At 42.5% G+C, this 23,496-nt stretch overlaps 2 protein-coding genes across 5 annotated transcripts; both read left to right on the forward strand.

The window, feature by feature from the left end:
- The first annotated feature begins 874 nt into the window (after positions 1-874).
- Positions 875-5,454, forward strand: LOC140125680 (pseudouridylate synthase 1 homolog). 4 transcript variants are annotated; one of them, XM_072144543.1, is made up of 6 exons: positions 875-976; positions 3,000-3,093; positions 3,751-3,897; positions 4,040-4,174; positions 4,368-4,473; positions 4,568-5,454. In XM_072144543.1, the coding sequence occupies exons 1-6, from the start codon at positions 960-962 to the stop codon at positions 5,230-5,232; spliced, it is 1,164 nt and encodes a 387-aa protein (XP_072000644.1). In that variant the 5' UTR covers positions 875-959; the 3' UTR covers positions 5,233-5,454. The 4 variants fall into 4 exon arrangements, with proteins under 4 accessions (XP_072000644.1, XP_072000646.1, XP_072000645.1 ...); XM_072144545.1 differs by lacking the exon at positions 875-976 and adding an exon at positions 1,023-1,161; XM_072144544.1 differs by lacking the exon at positions 875-976 and adding an exon at positions 1,209-1,286.
- Positions 5,455-10,782: 5,328 nt separating this feature from the next.
- STARD5 (StAR related lipid transfer domain containing 5) lies at positions 10,783-21,904 on the forward strand. The gene is made up of 6 exons (XM_072148355.1): positions 10,783-10,973; positions 14,719-14,768; positions 15,451-15,583; positions 16,861-16,978; positions 18,192-18,285; positions 20,814-21,904. Exons 1-6 carry the CDS (start codon positions 10,878-10,880, stop codon positions 20,959-20,961), a joined length of 639 nt encoding a protein of 212 aa, XP_072004456.1. The 5' UTR covers positions 10,783-10,877; the 3' UTR covers positions 20,962-21,904.
- Positions 21,905-23,496: the final 1,592 nt, after the last annotated feature.

Genomic DNA, 23,496 nt, shown 5'->3' on the forward strand with positions numbered 1-23,496 from the left:
TTTTGTTTTTCGGACCATTCTCTGTAAACCCTAGAGATGGTTGTGCGTGAAAATCCCAGTAGATCAGCAGTTTCTGAAATACTCAGACCAGCCCTTCTGGCACCAACAACCATGCCACGTTCAAAGGCACTCAAATCACCTTTCTTCCCCATACTGATGCTCGGTTTGAACTGCAGGAGATTGTCTTGACCATGTCAACCGGTATAGTAGTACACACACATTAATGGCACACAATCATCTCTACTACACAGTCTCTATACATATATAATAGTGTACACACAGCTCTATTACAGTCTCTATACATATATAATGGCACATACTCAGCCCTACTACATTGACACAGTGTAAGGCCGCTCTCCGTGCAATACTATAGGGTGGAACGAGCCGGTTCCTTATAGGCCGGCGCCACACGTGGCGCTTTTGTCTGCGCTTGCAAACGCAAACGCAGACAAAGTCGCGCCCACCGGGGCGGGCCTCGGCCTGATCGCATCAGCGTTTCTATGGAAACGCCTGCGATCGGGAACGAGCCGCCGGTGTTTCGCGTTAAATTAACGCAAAACACCGGCGGCTTGTTCCCGATCGCTGGCGTTTCCATAGAAACGCCGATGCGATCGGGCCGAGGCCCGCCCCGGTGGGCGCGACTTTGTCTGCGTTTGCAAGCGCAGACAAAAGCGCCACGTGTGGCGCCGGCCATAGTGAGCTGAGCCGCATGATCCAGCACACTACACACTGTACACTATACTCTGTACACTACACACTGTACACTATACACTGTACACCTTACACACTGTACACTACATACAACACACTGTACACTACAAAATGCCGTGCTGTCCATCAGCACGCTGTTTGCAGCATTAAAGCTCCTACGTATCACTAGGAAGGCTGAGTGTCTGACTCCTCCCACACATGTGATTTGATCACGTGGTCGTGACGTCATTAAAGGTCCTCCAGTCCACATGTCTCCGGTGGCATTGTAAGTCCAGCACTGTGCATAACCCCTGCTCGGGGTGACTGATGGCTGTTCTCTATGTGACCAGTTATTATTATTTGTGAAATCTGGAAAGACGATAATAGTTATATTACTAATCATCTACCACAGGACTACAAGTCCCAGCATGCTCCAATACTGCTTTACGGAAGCCCATATAGACCTAGAAGGTTATACTCCGTCTTCTCACATTGGGCAGATAATTTGCAGAAACTAATGTGGCCTTATCTGCTTCTACAGAAAAAGTATCTTTGAAATCTGCAATCCCATTGCCATGAATGAAAAGTCTGACAAGGTTCTGTAGGAAATCTGCATGTGCATATGCTTTTATAAAGAGGCAAACTAATGACACCTCTAGCATGAGGCGCTTAGCCTTTGCCTGGTATCATATATATATATATATATATATATATATATATATATATATATATATATATATATATATATATATATACAGGCGGTCCCCTAGTTACAAACGGACCTCTGGATATTGGTAATTTATTGTACTTTAGTTCTAGGCTACAATAAACAGCTGTAACAGTTATCACAGGCGTCTGTAATGAAGATTTATTGATAATCCTGGTTCTTATGACAATCCAACATTTTTAAAATCCAATTGTCACAGAGACCAAAAAAGTTCTGGCTGGGATTACAATGATAAAATATACAGTTCCAACTTACATACAAACTCAACTTAAGAACAAACCTACAGACCTTATCTTGTATGTAACCTGGGGACTGCCTGTATATATATTTCTGTACACCTGATAGTTACCTGATGCTCTTCAAAGTCTAGACAAGGGAACGAGATGAGCGGAGCAGCCGGCTGCCCCATTCATCTTTGTGGAGCTGACGGAGATTGCCAAGCGTCATACTCGCCAATCGCTGTCTGCTCTGCAGAGATGAACAGGCATCCCAGACATGCACGTCCTGGTGCTCCACTTGTCTTTGGGAGCAACATGGCGTCAAATGGGTTACCCCCTATTCTCCTGATCAGTGGGGGACCCATTACTTTAAAGGGAACCTACCACCACAAATCTACCTATAAAGGTAGATCGGGTGGTAGGTGGATCTTTAGGACGTGAGGATAGCCCTTTTACATATTCTACTAATATGTAAATTTTGTAAAGAGGCTACTGGGGCGTGGAGTAGCCGCGCCGTGTAGCCTCAGCTCCAGCTACTCCTACAGCCTCGGAGCAGTGACCACGCAGACTCAGGGTGAAGACACACGTGGCATTTTTAGGCCGTTTTTGCTAAGTGCGTTTTCAGATCGTAAAAAACGCATGCTATAAAAAACGCGTCCGTTTTAAAAAAAACGCATTTTCCGAATTTGCAAAATTAAAAATGGATAAAAAGCAATGCGGTTTTTAGCGCATGCGGTTTTTACGATCTGAAAACGCAGTTAGTAAAAACGGCCTAAAAACGCCACATGTGTCTTCACCCTCAGGCCTGCTGTTCTGCACAGACGGCAGGTTTCTCGGACGAGGGCGCTCAGCTACGAGGAGCTACGCGCTGAAGATTTTGGGTAGGAGGAACAAAGAGGCTACTGGGGCGTGGAGTAGCCACGCCATGTAGCCTCAGCTCCGGCTACTCCATGCCACTGTAGCCTCTTTACAAAATGTACATATTAGTAGAGTAAAAGTTATTGATAAATTGCAGGGATGTGAGGATAAGCCCTGAAAAGGGCTATCCTCACGTCCTATAGATCCACCTACCACCTGATCTACTTTTATTTGTAGATTCGTGGTGGTTGGTTCCCTTTAAGAGATTTTCCAGTAACTCCACAGGGTACCACTGAAATAATAAGTTACACACCAATACACAAATGCTCTGGAACAGCTTGTTTTCTGCTTAACAAATTGTATTTCCGAATGACGGTGTTTAATATTCCCTGCCATGTACTGGGAAGCTACCAGAATTGTTCCATTTGGACATTGTGCATTGTAGGCGGAAAGGATAAGTTCTCGATATAAAAAGCTAAAACTGTGTATTTCTAATATTTTACCAGGAAGAAGATGAGGACAATAATTCAGCGTTTTCTTTGCCCAAGGAGTGTTTGCAGGAAGCCCTTTACAAGCTCTTCAGGCTTTATTCCATACCAGGTACTGAAGGGGCAAGTTCATACAGCAGATCATAGGATTTGGATAGTCTCGCAATCATACTATCCACCCGGTGGCGCTGGATCGTGAGACTTGCAGACAGCCAGGTAATGTCGCTGGCTGTCTGCTTATTAGCGGGAGGGACGAGGGGTGGATAATGACTGTGGAGTACATAGTTAATTCATAGTGGGACAGTGACGTCAGCCGGAGCGCCTCAGCCTATTTTACATAAAGCGGTTTTTACATGAATATGACCATTTCTGGATTTGCAAAAACAGTTTCCAACCCCTAAAAGACGTAACGAGCAGGTATGTGAGGACAGTCTACCATCAGATCATTTGTTGGTAATTGTCCTTTAAGTGCTACCTTTTGGTCCTAAGCTGTGTCATGTGACCAGTATTTAGACTGATTACTAGTCGCATGGCACAGCTAAGGCCCATTATGGAGCGGATATCTCGCAAATACAGAACACCTTCTCTAAAATTGAAATCATTTTCCAAAATTTGGGTGGTTTAAGTACCTTTATGGGAATTCTGGGTGTAAATTACTTAAAAAAAAATAAGATCTAATATTATTCATACAAAGTAGATTGCAACCTTTCACAATCAGTCTTTTGTTCTGTTGTACGAAGTAACAACTCATTTTATTCTTTTCTTTTAGAGAAATAAAAATGATCATTCTTGTGAAAAGACATTAGAAGAAGACAATGAAGAGGAGCCTCAAACTTTTTTAGGGAATATTAGCATTCCAAAAAAGAAGCATGCTATACAGATGATTTATTGTGGTGCAGGGTATTACGGCATGCAGGTAAGGAGGACTACACAGTGTTTTCATTATGTGAGGCGAGACAGCTATGATACGCTGAAACATCATTGATGGATGCTACATGTGAATGGACAGATATGATGCAGGAATAAGATGTGTATTTATCTGGCTTGTGTTTTTGCAGATAAACAATACAACTCCTTTACCAACCATAGAAGGACAAATAGTTTCTGCCCTCGTAAAAGCACAATGCATTCCTGAGATTTGTTCTACTAACTTGAAGCTGATACGATTTCAGCGTTGTGCCCGCACAGACAAGGTCCGTGTAAAGTGTAACATTCATTTCATGATAATGATGATTAATTATCTACATCAGACATTTTCCGTGACATATTTTGTGTGGTGAAGTGTCACGGACAACACTTCAGCTTTACTATTTGGTAAAAGCAGCCACAAAATAAAGAGTCGGCGACTACAACTTTTGCTCTCTTTTTGTATTCCTTTTTTCTTAGGGAGTTTCTGCTTTGGCTCAAGTTATCTCTGTAAGCCTCTTTGACAACTGTGCAAATCCTGTGGAGGTCATCAACTCTCACCTTCCACCAGAAATCCGTGTTTTAGGTAGTAAAACCAAGTGATATTAGATCCATACCTGTACATATTTCAGTAACTGAACTTATCAGATAACATCTCATGTTTGTTTTTGTCTCTCTAGGTGTAAAGAGAGTGACCAAGGGCTTCAATGCTAAGCTCAAGTGTGATGCGCGGACTTATTCTTACACATTGCCCACATTTGCACTATCCAAGAACACCGGCTCTTTTCCTGACTCCAGCTTCCGCTTGCCTCGAGAAGATTTCCACCATGTCAACAGACTTCTTTCTTTTTACAAGGGAACACACAGTTTCCATAACTTTACTAGAGGAAAACTGTCAGATGACCCCAGTGCTCGTAGACACATTCATAGTATCTTCTGCTCTGAGCCATTTGTTCGGCATGGCGTGGAATTTGCGAGAATCGTAGTGACAGGACAAAGCTTCATGCTACACCAGATCCGTAAAATGGTTGGTCTTATCATAGCAGTGATGAAAGGGGCAGCTACACCAGAGTTCCTTCCTCTGTCAATGCAGGTATCGAAGATCAACCTCCCCCTGGCTCCAGCTTTAGGGTTAGTTTTGGAGTGTACACACTTTCACTTTCATAACAAACGTTGCCATTACAATCAATCCACCCGTACAATAACATGGGAAGAGTTTATGCCCGCAGCTGAGGCCTTCCGGGAGGAGAAGATCATGCCAGTCATTATTGCAGGAGAACTTGAAGATCTTTCCATGTTTTCCTGGCTACAGCAGTTTAGTGGATATACATATGTAATCATCTAAAATAGGACTTTATTGTACGGCTATAGCCTTGAAATTGTCATCCATTGTAAACAACTAGTATTACATGACAACCATGTGCATGGCAATTATGTACACCACTTGCTGTAAAACCTGGTAATCAAATAATGACAAATCGTGGAGATAACCGAATGTTACAGATATTACAGATGAACTTTCATCTCTACTGACAAGTCTATTTTATTAAATGCTATATATAAATTGGCAACTGGGTGTTACAATTCCACTTGTGATATGGATGTGCCCCTAATGTACCATCAGCAGTGATTACACAAGACATTTTGGTGCCTTAGACAGAATAGACATTGGAGCCCCCGAACTTGTATGTATTCTTATACTTTGCCATCGCCTTTTATAGAATTAGCATTTTTGTGTTTCTGTTCTTACCATTTCCCAAGTGCAATAAGTTTTTTATTCTATTTATAGGACAAATTGTATATACTTGAGTATAAGCAGAGTTTTTAAGCACAAAAATTGTGCTTAAAAACCCTATAAAAAATTAAACACTGTACTCACCTTTCCAAAGCCCCCCGCAGGCTGCTTTGGGTGCTCCGGCTTCGTCATCAGGTCCTCGGGCTCCTATTCGGGTACCTATGGGATGCCGGCAGTGCACAAACAAGGGGATGATGTCATTGTGTGTGCCGGCTATGTACTGGGGAGGTAGGGGCAGCTGGCTATATACAGAGGGCAGGGGCAGCTGGCTATATACTGGGGGGGGGGCTGGCTTTATACTGGGGGGCAGGTGCTGGCTGTATAATGAGTGGCAGGGTCTGGCAGCCTATATACTCGGTGGCGAGTGACTGGCAGGCTATACACTGGGGGACGGGGGATGGCTATATACTGGGGGCAGAGCCTGGCTGTATACTTGGGGGCAGGGGCTGGCTATATCATGGGGGGCAGGGGACTGGCTAGCCATATATTGGGAGGAAAAGGCACTGGCTAGCTATATATCCCGGGGTGGGGGGGGGGAGGGCTGAGGAGCTTTATACTGGCTGGAGGCTGTGACCAATGCATTTCCCATCCTAGGCTTATACTTAAGTCAATAGATTTTCCCAGATTTTTGTGTTAAAATTAGGTACCTCGGCTTATCCGCTAGTATATAGGGTATGTAACTATGTATAACAGACACAGGTTATATGGCCCACCCATCATAAATATAACCAGACACTTTTGCAAGCCACCTATCCATTACATGTATAGACATACACTTTTAAATATGACCCCCCTATTAAATGCGTAAACAGAAAGTTCGAATGAGGTATGTATAACTAGTCACCTATACATACGATCAACATATTACATACAGATTCGTGTCTGTGCATTGAGATTATATACATAACAGCTGTTTTTTTCTAAAATTATTAGAAAATTGGTTGCCCCCCCCCCCCCCAGCATATAGCCAGTGGCTGCCCCCCCCCCAGTATATAGCCAGTGCCTGCCCTCCAGTATATAGACAGAAGCCCCCTGCCCAGCCTCCTCTTCTGTCTTCAGCTCTGTCTTCGGGCCCTGTGTCAACCACTTGCCGACATCATAGTGTATGCCCCACCATCAGCACTCACTATGATGTCAACAAGCGGGTGACGTCATTGTGTGTGTGGCGAATTTTCACAGCTGACATAGAGATAAGCTGCGCAAGACCCTGCCGGATACATCAGGAGGCCGAATCCAAACAGCAAATATATACCAAGTTCCAGGCTTCTCTGCAGTCACTTTCACCTTGGGCCCTGTAATTAAGATGGAGGCTGATGGCTGGTTCAAGCAGCAGAATTTTTATTTATTAATTTATTTGTCAAATTATTTTATATTGTTCCTAAAGAAAGGCTGGACCATTATACAAGCTCTGATACATTGTCATCCCTCACCCTTATAGTCTGTAAGCAGGGAGCACTCCTATTGTTCCATATGACTGTTTGTACTCTGTAATGTAATATTATATTTGTATATGTTCCCTATGATTTGTAAAGCGCAACGGAATTTGATGGCGCTATATAAATAAATATTATTAATCTCTCTTCCTCTTCTCACGGGGTGAGGGGTCGGCGAACGCATGGGGTAGCGAGGGCAGCATAAAATTAATAAACTATGCTGCCTCTTTCTCTCCGCCGGGAGGGGGTGGATGCGCTATTGGCCTTCTAAGGGTGAAGACACACATGGCGTTTTTGGGCCGTTTTTACTAAGTGCGTTTTCAGATCGTTAAAAATGCATGCGTTAAAAAACACATCCGTTTTTTAAAAACGCATGCGTTTTTGTCCGTTTTTCCGAAATTGCGCAATGAAAAACGGGCAAAAAACGCATGCGTTTTTAACGATCTGAAAACGCACTTAGTAAAAACGGCCCAAAAACGCCATGTGTGTCTTCACCCTAAGCATGGAGTGGGGGGCAGGGACAAATTAAGGGGCAGGCCCGGACTCCTCTCTGCTGGCTCCTGTAATGAAACAGCGCACAATAAAGAATGATTCACCTGAGTGGGCTGTACTTACGCCCCTGGTCCAAAGTGACTGGAAACCAATTATGATCCAGCAGTTTACTGACACAAAATACAACCCAAAGTTTAGCGCTTTGACTGTGGTAATCTTCTCATATTTGTTATTTATGGCCTCCTTCCTTCTGAAATCAACTCTTAGAATTATGCTAATGAGTCTGACAGGCTCCAGGGGTTATCAGGCAGCCTCTCCTTGCTGCAGTGTGAAACTTAGGCTACATTCACACTACCGTATGTGGGACATATATACGGCCGATATACGCCCCCCATAGACGGCAATGGGCGCATGGCGCCCTACGGAAGCAGTACGGTGCAGCACACGTGCGGCACTGTACCGCTCCTTACCGTGGAAAAAGATAGGACATGTCCTATCTTTCTCTGTAGTACGGCGCCGTGCGCCATAACTTCCTATGGAGAGGGGGCGGGGGTGAGCTGCGCTCACCTCCTCCTCCTCTCCCCGTGCACTGCCGTTGCCCGCTACGGTACGGGTGGGCAACAGCAGTGTGAATGTAGCCTTACTCTGCTGCAGTGAGATTACAACATGCAGAGGGAGATACAGACTAACAGCCTGTGAAGCTGCAGCACAGAGGGGCTCTGGTAACACCCCTTCTGACTGATTAGTTTCATTTTAAAAGTTGATTTTAGACGGAAGGAGTCCATGGATAACAAATATAAAAAGATTATCACAGTCACTGAGCCTGGATCTATGAGTTAGTGTCCCCGGTTTATCAGGCTTGATTTTGATGGCACATTTTCTCTAAGGCAATGTTCACATCTCATTTATTCTCTCCATTGCAAGCATATGTTGGTCAGATTCCCTACTTATTGTTGTCACGAAAGACAGCAGTGTATCCCACTGCATGCTCATATATGAGGATAAATCCTTTAGTTTGCTCCTCCCCCTGGAGTGACCATCGTGGTATGCAGTGATTTGCTGCTGCCGATGTTTGCGGTGCCTCCTAGCGTTGCATCTGTCCCCCATATCCTCTAATGGCCTACGCTGGTCGTATACTGCTCTTTCCAGCAGGATGGAAAGACATAGCTTGCTGCGCTTTTTCATTGAGTGTTTGTCGCTGGCTGCCATGTTTACTGAGACGACAAGAGGGATAAAGTATACGTCGGTCTGCAAGTATAAGTCTAGGGACAAGTTCATTGTATACACGGAGACCTTTGAACCTAAAGGGTTCATACAGAGCGAGGTATGCTCGCCTGGGCCATAGCGCTGCTCACCCCTCCCCTCTCCATGCAGAAGTGAGCGGACATGTCCTATATTTATTCATGCAGAAGTGAGCGGACATGTCCTATATTTCTCCATGCAGGTGTGAGCGGACATGTCCTATATTTCTCCATGCAGGAGTGAGCGGACATGTCCTATATTTCTCCATGCAGAAGTGAGCGGACATGTCCTATATTTCTCCATGCAGGTGTGAGCGGACATGTCCTATATTTCTCCATGCAGGAGTGAGCGGACATGTCCTATATTTCTCCATGCAGAAGTGAGCGGACATGTCCTATATTTCTCCATGCAGAAGTGAGCGGACATGTCCTATATTTCTCCATGCAGAAGTGAGCGGACATGTCCTATATTTCTCCATGCAGGAGTGAGCGGACATGTCCTATATTTCTCCATGGAGAAGTGAGCGGACATGTCCTATATTTCTCCATGCAGAAGTGAGCGGACATGTCCTATATTTCTCCATGCAGAAGTGAGCGGACATGTCCTATATTTCTCCATGCAGAAGTGAGCGGACATGTCCTATATTTCTCCATGCAGGAGTGAGCGGACATGTCCTATATTTCTCCATGGAGAAGTGAGCGGACATGTCCTATATTTCTCCATGCAGGAGTGAGCGGACATGTCCTATATTTCTCCATGGAGAAGTGAGCGGACATGTCCTATATTTCTCCATGGAGAAGTGAGCGGACATGTCCTATATTTCTCCATGCAGAAGTGAGCGGACATGTCCTATATTTCTTCATGCAGAAGTGAGCGGACATGTCCTATATTTCTCCATGCAGAAGTGAGCGGACATGTCCTATATTTCTCTGTGCAAGGTCACAGTGCGGTGAGACAGTGGGACACATTTACTAAGGGCTTTGCGTCACAATTTTGTTGCACTTTGCACGTTCTTCTAGGCTATAATGGCTTGCACAGGAGTGGCTGCTCCGCTTTTGTGTCGTTCACTATCCTTTGTAGCGTAGCTGCGTGAGCCTCCATGAGACACAAATTAAAGGAAACCTACCACCACAAATCTACCTATAAAGGTAGATTGGGTGGTAGGTGAATCACAACTCCGAAACAGGCGCGGGCCTGCACTTCTGCGCATGCGCAGACGGCAGGATCGCCGGACGAGGGCGCGCAGCTACGCGGAGCTGCGCGCCGAAGATGGGTGAGTAGGAGGGGTAAAGTGGGTACCGGGGCGTGGAGTAGCCGCCTCGTGTAATCTCATATGCGGCTACTCCACGCCCCGGTAGCCACATAAGTAAATTTAAATATATGTGGAATAAAAGTTATCAAAAAAGTGAGGGGACGTGAGGATTAGCCCTTAAAAGGGCTATCCTCACGTCCCATTGATGCACCTACCACCCGATCTACCTTTATAGGTAGATTTGTGGTGGTAGGTGCCCTTTAAAGGTCCAGCACAAAAAGATGGTAAACTGTGTCAGACCAGTGCGGGGAAGCGTTAGATTCATGATTTCATTTCTGGTGCACAATCTTAGTGAATCGCTGCAATTGATGCAGCAAATGGCGCAGACGGTTATCGCACCCCATTACTTTCGTCTGAATCTTCCCTAAGTTGAACCTATCCAAAAAACGTTGACAAAAAAAAAAGTGTAATACTGGTACAATTAATTGAAAAGTGTACGTGTACCAAATACTCAATACAGGTGGTTGGTAAGGGGTTTCATTAATAGAAGTCTGGTATGTCACACGTGGGTTCGCTATGTAACATGCAGTGAGGTGACAAGTAATGCCGGCCGCAGCCCGTCCTGCCATCACTCACCGCCGCCTCCGTGTAGGGTGTGGGCGGAGGAGAGGAGGAGGGGCAGACATGAGGTGAGGGGAGGGGCGTGCGCTCAGCCCCGCCCTCCTCCGGCCGTGTAGCTGTCACCTGCAGGCTCAGTGCGGCACCTGTGCCCTCTCATGCCCATGGACTACACGGAGGCGGCCAGGGCTGCGGCTGACACACTGCTCTCCTACAGCAAGGAGCAGGACGGCTGGAGGCTCTGCAAGAAATCTGTAAGCAAAGGGATGGCCATAGTGCTACTACAACTCCCAGCATCTGCCATTAGACTATAATGCTGAGAGTGGTAGTGTCATAGTGAGCCGGGGGTGAGGGCGGTGATCTGTATAATAGACTCCCCATAGGGTGCTCTGTAATACTGGACACATCCTGCTGGGGTAGCTCATCTATCTATCTATCTATCTATCTATCTATCTATCTATCTATCTATCTATATCTCTATTATATCTATCTATATATTATGTTTCTATCTATATATTATCTATCTACTCTATTCTATCTATCTATTATCTATCTAATCTATTTTATCTTTGTATTCTATTCTATCCTCTCTATAACTACAGCACCTATCAGCAGTATCCATCTATTCCTATAATAATATATTTGTATCCATATATCTCCATATTTTATCTATCTATCTGATCCAAGGGAACCTGTCATGACAATTTGGAACAGCACAGCATAAGGACCCATGTGGGGTTTTGTGTCCCAAATCACCTTGACAGTTTCCCTTTAATCCCTCTGCCTGTATACAGTGTCTGTTCCATAACTCTCCTGGCACTAAAAAAGACTTCCTGGGGTCCCAGAGGAGTTGGTCAATGTCACTCTCCTGGTGACTGGCCCTGCATTATATTACATAGGCTTCTTATTTTCGGGTCACTTCCCTAAAAATGGATGTGAGCATCATTCTAGGAAAAAGTTATCATGTCACATCATGTTAAAAGAGTCTATATCCACAGTAGCTACTAATCCCTATCTACAGCTTCTATGTAATCTGTGTCTACATTATATATCTAATCTGTGCAGCTATATCTCCGTCTACAGTATTTACTGTCTATCAATCTTTTATCTCTTCATCTGTCTATGAAAAAAAATCTATATATCTATATCTATCTATTATTATAGATATTGGCACAAAAATAGCTCTTACAAGTACTGGTGGGGGGTTGGGGTATGGTTTCCTTACTATCTTATAGCTCTATAGTGCCAGCAGTGTGAAGCTTCATGTCATTTCATGGTTTTACTGGGCTGTAAACTGCATTACACATAGGTAAATCATTGCCTCTTGATGACTTGTACGTGCTCCAGGGCCAGGGCAAAAATAATGTGAGGGGTTCATTCCTAGAAACCAGTTAGAGCCGTTGTGACCTTTCAGCGACTGACATTGACTTCCCTAGTTAGTAGAAGACAATGGGGCTCATTAACTAATATATCCGACGATCTCCGATGTGCGCTGCGTTTAGAAGGGCTCTTTGTTGCACGCGACCGGATTTTGGCGCATCGTCGCCGGCTTTCACACGACACAAATCGGGGCGGGCCATTGGATGATCCGACAGATTCGGACAACGCATGGAATTTAACATTCTAAATTGTGTCGCAAGCCAAGCACTTACATGCACCGGGAAGAAGAAGGTGAACTCCGGCAGACCTGAGCAGGGAAGCGACACATGTAAGAAATAGGATACACGATCTGAGTGAATCGCGGGAGTTCTGAATCCGAATGCAGAGATGAGAGTTAAGTTTCTGTAGTGTAGTGGTTATCATGTTCGCCTCACATGCCTTCTTGTAGTTTAGTTTTTGAGAAAACTGTCTTTTAAAATTATGCAAATTAGATGTAGGGGCTTCTGGCTACATCATAGAAGCCCCTTCTGGCTTAGTTGCCTCATAATTATTCACATCTCAATTTGACGCTACTCCCTGCCTCCACCCTCTCCGAATGGAGGAATGAAGAATTTGAGGGTGAGAAGGGGCTTCTGAGACACATTTGCATAATTTTAATAGACATTTTTCTCAAAAGCTAAGGTATCATAGTATCATAGTATATAAGGCTGGAAGGAGACGCAAGTCCATCAAGTCCAACCTTTAAGAATTAAATAAATGTTTTATCCCCATAACCTGTGATATTTTTGCCCTCCAGAAAGTCATCCAGGCCTCTCTTGAACATGTACATAGAGTCCGCCATAACAACCTCCTGCGGCAGAGAGTTCCACAGTCTCACTGCTCTTACAGTAAAGAACCTTTGTCTATGGTGATGGTAGAATCGCCTCTCCTCTAGGCGCAGAGGATGCCCCCTTGTCCTGGTCACAGGCCTAGGTATAAAAAGATCTTTGGAGAGATCCTTGTACTGTCCGTTCAGGTATTTGTACATTGTAATGAGGTCTCCCCTCAGTCGTCTTTTTTCTAAACTGAATAATCCCAAATTTTGTAATCTGTCAGTGTATTCTAATCCCTCCATTCCCCTAATAATGCTGGTTGCTCTCCTCAGCATCCGTTCCAGTTCTACTGTGTCCTTTTTATACACTGGTGCCCAAAACTGTACACAATATTCCATGTGTGATCTGACCAGGGATTTGTATAAGGGCAAAACTATGTCTTTATCATGAGAATCTATTCCTCTCTTGATACATCCCATAATTTTATTTGCTTTAGCAGCAGCCGCCTGGCTCTGGTCACTAAAATTAAGTTTTACTAAGTAATTGACCGTTTAGAACATAATTATACTTTTTGTTTCCATGGCCCAAGTGCATAACTTTACATTTATCTACATTAAACCTCATCAACCATTTCTCTGCCCACTCCTCAAGCTTCCACAAATCCCTCTGTAATGCTAAACTATCGACCTCAGTATTTATTACTTTACACAGCTTAGTATCATCTGAAAATATTGAAACTTGACTGTGTAAACCCACTACAAGGTCATTAATAAAAATATTAAAAAGAAGTGGCCCCAATACTGACCCCTGTGGCACTCCACTGGTAACGTCAACCCAATCTGAGAATGTGCCATTAATGACGACCCTCTGTTTTCTATCACTAAGCCAATTACTTACCCAAATACACAGATTTTCTCCTATTCCCAGCAGTCTCATTTTATATACCAACCTTTTATGAGGCACGGTGTCAAATGCCTTTGAAAAGTCCAGATATACAACATCCACAGCGTCTCCCAGGTCTAGTCTTGAACTTGCCTCCTCATAGAAACCAATCAGATTAGTCTGACAGGACCGATCTCTCATAAAGCCATGCTGACGCTGGGTTATAAGGTTGTGCACAGTGAGATACTCCAGGATAGCATCTCTAATAAACCCCTCAAATATTTTCCCCACCACAGCAGTTAAACTCACGGGTCTGTAGTTTCCAGGAACGCTATTTGATCCTTTTTTGTATATTGGTACCACATTTGCTATGCTCCAGTCCTGTGGAACATAACCAGTCCTCAGTGTATCTTCAAATATTAAAAATAACGATCTGTCTACTAGAAGCAAAAAGAAGAACTGATCCTGTATCAGAAGGCACACGTCAGCATGTAAGTGCACTTGGTTTAGAAGCGCTGCATCCATGTGGTAGGTTTCCTCATACTGAGCTACTCTTGAGTGCCATGCAGCACCTGATGTAACTCTATCACTCCTAACCAGCGACGACATGTGTTTGATAAAGACTGAGTGGCATCAGTCCAAATGTTACATATATTTGGTATTGCCAAAAAATAAAAATTATCTTCACTTAAAAAGCGATAGAATACCTGACATTATTCTAAGTGATCATATGGGGTAGGATCCCTTCTCAGAGCACCCACTACAGAAAAGGGGAAACCTAAGGTGTTATGTATACAATATGTTCCAAATAGCAATTAATGGTTAACAATAATGTAATGGAAGGTTCAATCCAGTAACTGACTATACAAATCAAATATATTGGAGTAAATGTGTCAGTGGTTTATGTTTTGTATCTTTTCTTTAGGGTGATGTCGCTGTCTACTGGAGGCCATCAACCGAATTCACAGGCAACTTGTAAGTAATGCAGTCAGAATTAGATGAAAAAAGCAACCCTGCTGGAAAACCCATAAATTAATTGTCTGTAATGAGAGTAAAGGGAGCTTTCATGAGATATGTGAGCGCTTTATTTCTCTTTTTGGCTAGAGATGCACCTAAATCGTTTAGAAATTAATGTCTCTAAATAAGTCAGGTGCGGATCATCATAATTGCAGAGGCTATGGGAACCTGTCATCAGCTCGAAATGACATTCCTGGTGACAGGTTCCCTTTAAGTCGATTTTTTTGGATGTTTTTCCAAGTCCTATGGAATAGACTAATGAAAAAATGCCTGAAAAAGATTACATCCAGAACTTAAGATCTATATGTCACAATGGACTTGAAAATGCAGAATTTTGTAGCAAACAATGCAGCGCTTAGATGTTAGGTCTCGGTCATGTAAAATCCTCTATTGCGATCTACTTGTAAAAAAACATTTCAAAAGATTGTGATCATTTTTTTTTATCTTAAAGCCAAAAAAGAAAAGTGCGAGAAGAAAGCCCAAGGGTAGTTAGGGTAAAGACTTGCCACAGCTCAGTCCCCTGCACTGTCGTTTTGCCTGGTGGATGCTGTGCAGGTGACTGTCCTCTAGTTAGTGATCATGGCTCTTCTAATGGCAACCAGTATGTAGCATCATGTTATAAGGTTTATTCTCTATTAAGGTATAAAGGAGAAGGCTTGGTGGCGGCTAAACCAGAACTTGTGTGGGAATGTTTAAAACCAGAACCTGATGGCCTGCGAGTGAAGTGGGACAGTAATGTGCAGGATTTCCAGCTGTTAGACACTGTGACTGATGTAAGTACGGATAGGTCTAGTATTGGGTTTGTTTTACTTTGAATATAGGGGGAGATTTATCACACACAGGGGTATGATAAAATCCTCTGGCGCAGCCAGATACATCTAGAGGCTAATACCTACTGATGTATCCGGTAGGGGTGGCCATGAAGCGTATATTTCTACGCCCACTCCATCGCCAGACATGCCCCTCCACCCCCCTTGATGCAGAGATGGCGTAAGGGGATAGTAATCGCAATTACTGGTGCTTCACTAGCAATTTCTGGCTTAGAGGCCCTGAGAAGTCTCCCCCATATTCTGTGTATTGCTCACACTAATGGTGACGCCACAGGTGGCGTTTTGACCGCGGTTTTGGCCCATTTTTAAGCAGTCTGTCAAAAAGTGCATGCTTTTTTGAACAGTTTGAATTAAGGTAATAAGTCAAACCTGTCAAAAACCGATGGGTTTTCAAAAAAGAGCTATTCTTTCTATACAAATAATGGAATCTGTGACGTATATTTTGAACAGACGCTTGGACATGAAGTAAAACAGCGCCACACATTAGAAGGAGCCTTATAGTTCACACTTTAAGTATTATTAATATAATAATATATTATTATGATAGTTGTTATGCCACAACATCAAATTCCTGCAGATGAATGATTATCCAGTATCTTCTGGCATCGGGATACCAGCACAGGATAGTTTTTGGAGCATGTGGATTACCATGGCTTGTACATCCCGAGAGGGACTGCATTTGTTAATTATGTTCTAAATGACCTAATTCATTACCTAAGCATCAGGTGCATTGTGGGTCAGGCACCTCTTCTATATGAATATAGGTGCTAGGTCTTCTGGTGTGGGTTATCTGACAGATGTAACAATGACCCGCCATATAGAGTGCCATGTCAATGAGAAGCTGATTGGTGTGTGTCCAGTTTCTGATCCTTTAAGATGATTTCTTAAGATATGATGACAAACCCTGTACATCTGTCCCATAAGACAGGCTCTTTGAAGATGACCTTTCACCACCTGCTCATGTGCTGCTCCACTGATTTCTTTCTCCATAGAAGCCCTATGGAGAAGGGTGGGAAGGCAAAAAGTCACAGCAGCTGGATCTCCACCCACCAGCAGAGAGAGAATTTCTAGAAAATGAAGATTTTATACAAATTGGGAAGATTATTAATCCACATATTAAGACACTGAACTTCTGCAAAGTTTTTTGAAAAGTTTAGGTATGGTTTAAGCCATGGACATCATTACACCTTATCACAAACATATGTTATTTGGCTTTTTAGGACATCACTATTTGCCGAACAGTAACGCCATCAGCAGCCATGGGTATCATATCTCCACGGGATTTTGTAGATGTGGTAATGATCAAGAGATATGAGGATGGCTCTATAACATCTAATGGTAAGTACATTCCAATACTAGATTACATATATATTTTGTTCATTATACTTATAGTCTGTACAAATGGGTCATTCATAGTCACCAGGTTGTTTGCTTTTTGTAGGAGAGACGCTGGCTAGTTAGCAGCAAGGTCATAAGCAGTGAATGTGAGACCAGACGTATATAGATTTATTAAAGGGAACCTGTCACCACATTTGCACATATAAGGCCAGTGACAGGTTCCTATAGAGCTCTATTAACTGACTGACCCCCTTCTTTTAGCTAAAAATAATTTTGCTTACATCCACAGAAATGACCTTTTATCTTATATTACCTGGTATCAGAGGGGGAGTGTCCTGCCCCTCCCATCTAATCCTCCACATGCCCTATGTCTCCTTACTAGTCACAGTTCCTGTCATGTGACCAGAGTGACATCACCTCAGGTACGTTAGCCTCTTAACAATAGCAAACATGTATCTGACCACATGAAGTCACAGCAGCCTCCATGGACTTCTACTTCTCCCCATTCTCCATGGAGGCTGCTGTGATTTCATGTAACCAAATGCATGGTGTACAGTTTGCTATTATTAGACCTGCGATGATGTCACTCTGGTCACATGTTATGAATGTAACACACGACACCGTGTAAAAAAATTATAATATTTCCCATCTGTACATAGAGATTTATATGTCTGTAGTTGAATATTAACAGACGGTCCCTAAGTACAAGGAGTCAGTGATTTGAAGAGACACAGAGCTGTCAATCAGAATAAGGGGATGTGGCTCACTGGCAGATCAGTAGAGAGATGAGTCAGAGATACCAGAAATTAGTCAGAAAAGCTAATTTGCATATCATATAAACATCTGTAATTAAGGTACAGTGCCCCACTGGCTAATTTTAGGTGATATGGGGAGGACTTTTAACCCTTTATCAGTAACCCAGTTACTCAGGGTGGTCAAAATCTGGTGACAGGTCCTTTTTAACTTCCTTTACATAATCGCATACATATGTTATTTATAGCAGGCAGTGACCTCCCTGGTTACTATCCAGCATGTTGTCTAATTAATGATAGGGGGTGAGTACGGGGTACAGAAGATAACCCCAGTATCCGATTCTAAAAAAAATAAACAATATTTATCTAAAAACAGTAAACAATATTTATTGTAATTTTGTTCTGGTACAGTCTTGTTTGTGTTATTTTCCATATATTTAATTTTTTTAATGTTTTTATAGCAACAAATGTTGAGCATCCAAGCTGCCCTCCCCAGCGACACTTTGTTAGAGGGTTCAACCATCCTTGCGGTTGTTTCTGTGCTCCTGTCCCTGGGTAAGCAAGTTAGAATTTCTCATTTGCAAATTTCTCAATTGTTCTAAGTAGATGGGTAAATATATGTGCATAGAGTTCTTTTTACCAGACACTTAAAGGGGTTTTCAAGAGAAAAATTTTCACAGGGATGAAGGGAATAAGCCTGGTTGTGGTTTAGTTCCCTCCACAACTTATAAAATCATATATGCTAAATAACTTGGACATCATTTGTACTTATGAGGCCCCATTATCAGGGTAGAGTTGGGGAATTTTCCTTTAGCTTTGTAAGTTCTTGTAGCTTGTAAATTCCAGAACTCTTGTGGCTTGGAAAGGGGTCAAATGACATAGCACCCCTGATCTTAGGCTTAGCCACCCGATGTTTGGTATGGGGTGAAAGAGGATGAGGTAACCAGACAGTTGAAGATGGTTATATCATTATAACCATTTTTTGGACAGATGAGTTTTCTTAAAAATTTACCTAAAAAATTTCTCTCTGTGTCTCTCTGTATATGTGAGCACTGTAAATGCTATCAATATTAATATTTACATGTATCTTTTTCTTTCTTGTTCAATAAACTAGTTTAAAAAAAAAAAGGATCTGACGGAAGGGACAGGGCGGTGTATTCCATTAGCATGTGGACATTCCATGGGATGACGACACACTGGGTTAACAATGTGTCTCAGGTGCCACCTGTAACCAGCTGGAAAACACTGGTGTTTTGCTGCGCCAGATTTATCACCTTGATGATGAATTCTTCTACAGCACAAGACTGTCAGTTCCTACTTTAGACCTACTTTTAGTTGGTAATCAATGGTGATTTCAGTGATGGAACCCCACAGATCATGAGAATGGGGGTCCGTTGTACCTCCCGTTGCACTCGAGATGACTGTTGATCTCAATGGTGCTCAGGGAAATAGCTGACCACCAGACTTGTCTATCTCCGTCAGCTCCATAGAGATGAACTGAACTTCTGGTGGATGTGTTACTGGCTATTTTGGTCTTCTCTGGGGTATACACTGTAAATGTTCTCTTGATCTTTGGGGGTCCCATCACTGAGCCCCCCTTGATCAGTTGACTTGCTTTTACCATAAAACCCCTTTAATTTTTGAATTATCTGCTCCATTCCACCAGTGTCCCATATGAGGCACTCGGACTTACTGATTCACTGAGGAACTGGAGCCCTCATATCTGCCATCCTGGAAGCTCATACATACTTACTTTATGAATTGTTATCAGTTTGATGATAAGAACTGAGAATAAGCATTTATGAGTGCCTAGGAGAGCTGAGATACGTGCTGCAGAATAAGAAATGAGGCTATGATACACAGTGCTTCAGAGGGCATATTGCTATTCTATATAGGATGTCCAAGCTTGTTATCAGGCTTCACTCACAATTCTGCAGGCTTCCGATCTCAAATGCTTTATTACCCTTCAGAAAAATGGATAGTGGAACACAATGAAAGAGCAAAGATGCATTAATCGGCACAAGAACTGACATTTTTGTTTAGCATGACAATAAAATAAAACACCCAGGTTACACTTAACATTTTGGGGTATATCAGCCATCCCTGAGTTTTCTTGCAGTTTACAGATACTAAAACCTTAGGAGAACACACATTTTATACATCATTTAACATAACATGAAGCTAGTGAATGTGAAGCTTTTCCAGGCAATTGATGCTCGGGGAGCGGTTTAAAACAATAAATCAGATTTAGTAATAAATTGGATTGGATGTCCTATGATATTTACTACTATGTCTCTACTGGTCAGGACAGCAGTAAAAGTGTAACTGCTTAATCATTGATTCTCTGCAGAGTGTGCTTTTAAGTATAATATTAATGTCTCACATTCATCATTGTGTAGTAATAGATAACATAGATAACAGAATGGGGAATCTGCCATGTTGGTTGGCTGAATTGTCTCTAGTAACGGGACGGGGTTTTGAACGTGTAAAGGTAACTTAAATGTTATTGTATTATTGGTTTATTAGTTTATTCTTGTATAGGTTTATACTTGTGCAAGCAAATTCTTCCAGTTTTTTGCTATTTTAATTTCCGCCCTTTTATTTATTTCAGTTTGTTTTTCAATGGAATTGTACACATTATGGGTAACGAGAAAAGTCGATAAAATCTGAAATAACTTTTCTTGGTCCACTCTGCTGTGTGTATTTACTAATACAGGCAGTCCCCGGGTTAGGTGCAAGATAGGTCCAGTAGGTTTATTCTTAAGTTGAATTTGTATGTTAGTTGAAACTGTATAGTTTATAATTGTAAACACAAATGTTTTTTGGATTTTTGGATCAAGAAAGCTTCATTGCAGATGCCTTTTATAACTCCTTCAGCTGATTATTATAGCCTAGAGCTAAAGTACAGTAAATTACCAACATCCAGGGGTCCGTTTGTAACTAGGGGTCGTCTGTAAGTCGGGTGTAAGTAATCTTATTATTACCGCCTGTAATCTTATGCCAATCTTTCCTTCTGCCTAGTCTTGTAATATAGAAAAACTTACAGGAAACATTTTATTGTTATGTTTCTGTCTATCTTTCAGGGAACCTGAGAAAACAAAAGTAATAAGTTTCTTCCAGACAGACCTTAGTGGCTACCTCCCGAAATCTGTTGTGGAGTCTTTCTTTCCTTACAGCATGACTCAGTTTTACAACAATCTTTCGAAGGCGGTGCAAGCATTACATGTATGACACAGAGCGCTGCCTGTTTGAGGTGAAGTCCTACTTACAAGAGGTCAAGGAATTGCACGAAAATCTGCAGTGTTTATGTTACAAAGGCCTCATGCACACAACCATTTTTATTAGATGTAAAAAAGGCAACCGCAATGTTTTTTTTTTTTGCTACAAACAGCCCCCCTTGACTTTCCTTTAATAGGAAATAAGTCTACGTATCTGGTCACCATATTTCTCAATGCAGTGTGAAGCGGCTGTCAGACCGCAATGTAAAAAATGTAACTTTTTAAAAAACTTTTTTGCAGTACGATTTCTTCATAGAAGTCTATGGGAGTACAAAAAAAGACCTACATACATTGTTGTCTACGGTATACGGCCCATTTTTGTTGGGATTTCCCTGGAGAACACGTTGTGTGGCGTACAGCCAGTTTATGCTGGCATACGGAATACACACAGGTGACACACGGCCCATTTTTGCGGCCAGGAAACATCCGCAAAAACGGGACTGCAAAAAGAGCATACGGTTGTGTGCATGAGGCCTTACTACACAGCTCTCCGGTGCTCTATGACTGTATTTGGGTAGTAGTTACATAAAGAAATCTATACATATTTATTTTTTCACTCGCATAGTAGACCAACTATTTTACCATTGGCTGTCTGTTGTAAATGTTTTTAAAGATGATATTCATAAAGATTTATGTGTTTTTTAAATCATTTTTCCCAAGCTATGCTGAGAACACAATAAATATCATTTATTAAGACTGATGTAAAATGTTCAGTAAAATTGTAACAACTTTCAGAACGGAAAAGTAAATGTAAAGAATGTTAATATACACATAGCCATATGTTCCTGGCTTAATCGAAAATTTCTTATTGTATAATAAATGAATACATATATCGTGGACATATCAGGGAAGGTAAAAAAAAAGATTGATGATAAAATATGTTAAAGGGAACCTACCACCACAAATATACTATAAAGGTAGATTGGGTGGTAGGTGGATAAATGGGACGTGAGGATAGCCCTTTTAAGGGCTAATCCTCATGTCCCTGCACTTTTTTGATAACTTTAATTTGATATTTATTCAAATTTACTTATGCGGCTACCGGGGCGTGGAGTAGCCGCATATGAGATTACACGAGGCGGCTACTCCACGCCCCGGTAGCCACTTTACCCCTCCTACTCACCCATCTTCGGCGCGCAGCTCCGCGTAGCTGTGCGCCCTCGTCCGGCGATCCTGCCGTCTGCGCATGCGCAGAAGAGCAGGCCCGCGCCTGTTTCGGAGTTCTGACCGCGCAGGCGCGGGCCTGCTCTTCTGCGCATGCGCAGACGGCAGGATCGCCGGACGATGGGTGAGTAGGAGGGGTAAAGTGGCTACCGGGGCGTGGAGTAGCCGCCTTGTGTAATCTCATATGCGGCTACTCCACGCCCCAGTAGCCGCATAAGTAAATTTGAATAAATATCAAATTAAAGTTATCAAAAAAGTGCAGGGACGTGAGGATTAGCCCTTAAAAGGGCTATCCTCACGTCCCATTGATCCACCTACCACCCAATCTACCTTTATACGTAGATTTGTGGTGGTAGGTGCCCTTTAACACTGATCACTGCTGTTTAAACCTTTAGGGCTCATTCTCATGGCCCTGTGCTCACCCAGACCGGATCCCGGGCAAGCGCACTTCACCCCTTCTCCCTCCATAGGCATAGATATCACAGTGCCATATAGAGGACATCTACCTAAACCAAGCTGTTAACTTCTTATGCCCTAGTTAAAAAAAAGGCTTTAAAAATTATGCTAATGAGCCTGAGGGGCTCCTTTGGTGTTAATGGAGCCCCTCTGGCTCATTTGCATCAATTGTAAAGCCTTTCTGAAAAACATAGAAAGCTTAAAGAAGAGTGGATCCTGCCAGAGTGGCACACACCAATATGTCAGTGTGCTTGGTTTACAATCCTACATCCTGTTGGTAGATAAACTCAATAGTATACCTTATTATTATACCTACATGTTAACAATGGCACTACATGATTTCACAATAACCTTTTGCGACATCACAATACTTTATATCACAGTTCTTCTGGGTTTTTTTTTACATCACAATGCATGACATCGCAGGTTGAAAACCAATCCTTTTAATGTTTTATGACCTGCATTATGTATAAGTGCAGAAAACATAGGGTGAATCCCCAATGAACTCAGTAAGAGCCTCAGTACATGTGTGTAGGCATATATTTTATATTATTTTAATTTCTGGATGCATTGATCTGACCTAGAAGGATGTCCTATCACAACTGGTGACATCTATTGCTTTGGTTAATAATAGATGGTTATTCATGCAAACCTCCATGTTCTAGGTGATGTGTAGATGACAGCAGGAAAGATACATGTGCAAATGTTATCTCCAGACAATCTAATCATTAGACAGGATGGCTACCTCCTCGATTGTCTGCATATAGACGGATATCTATCCTTCTTCATATCTAACTCTCTGCATTTCAAAGGGAAGAAGTGTCCATTAATTAACCAATAGCAAGTTGGAGTTTTAATAAGAGTTACC

The sequence above is a fragment of the Engystomops pustulosus genome, chromosome 4 (assembly GCF_040894005.1).
Source record: "Engystomops pustulosus chromosome 4, aEngPut4.maternal, whole genome shotgun sequence".
Taxonomy (NCBI): Eukaryota; Metazoa; Chordata; class Amphibia; order Anura; family Leptodactylidae; genus Engystomops; species Engystomops pustulosus.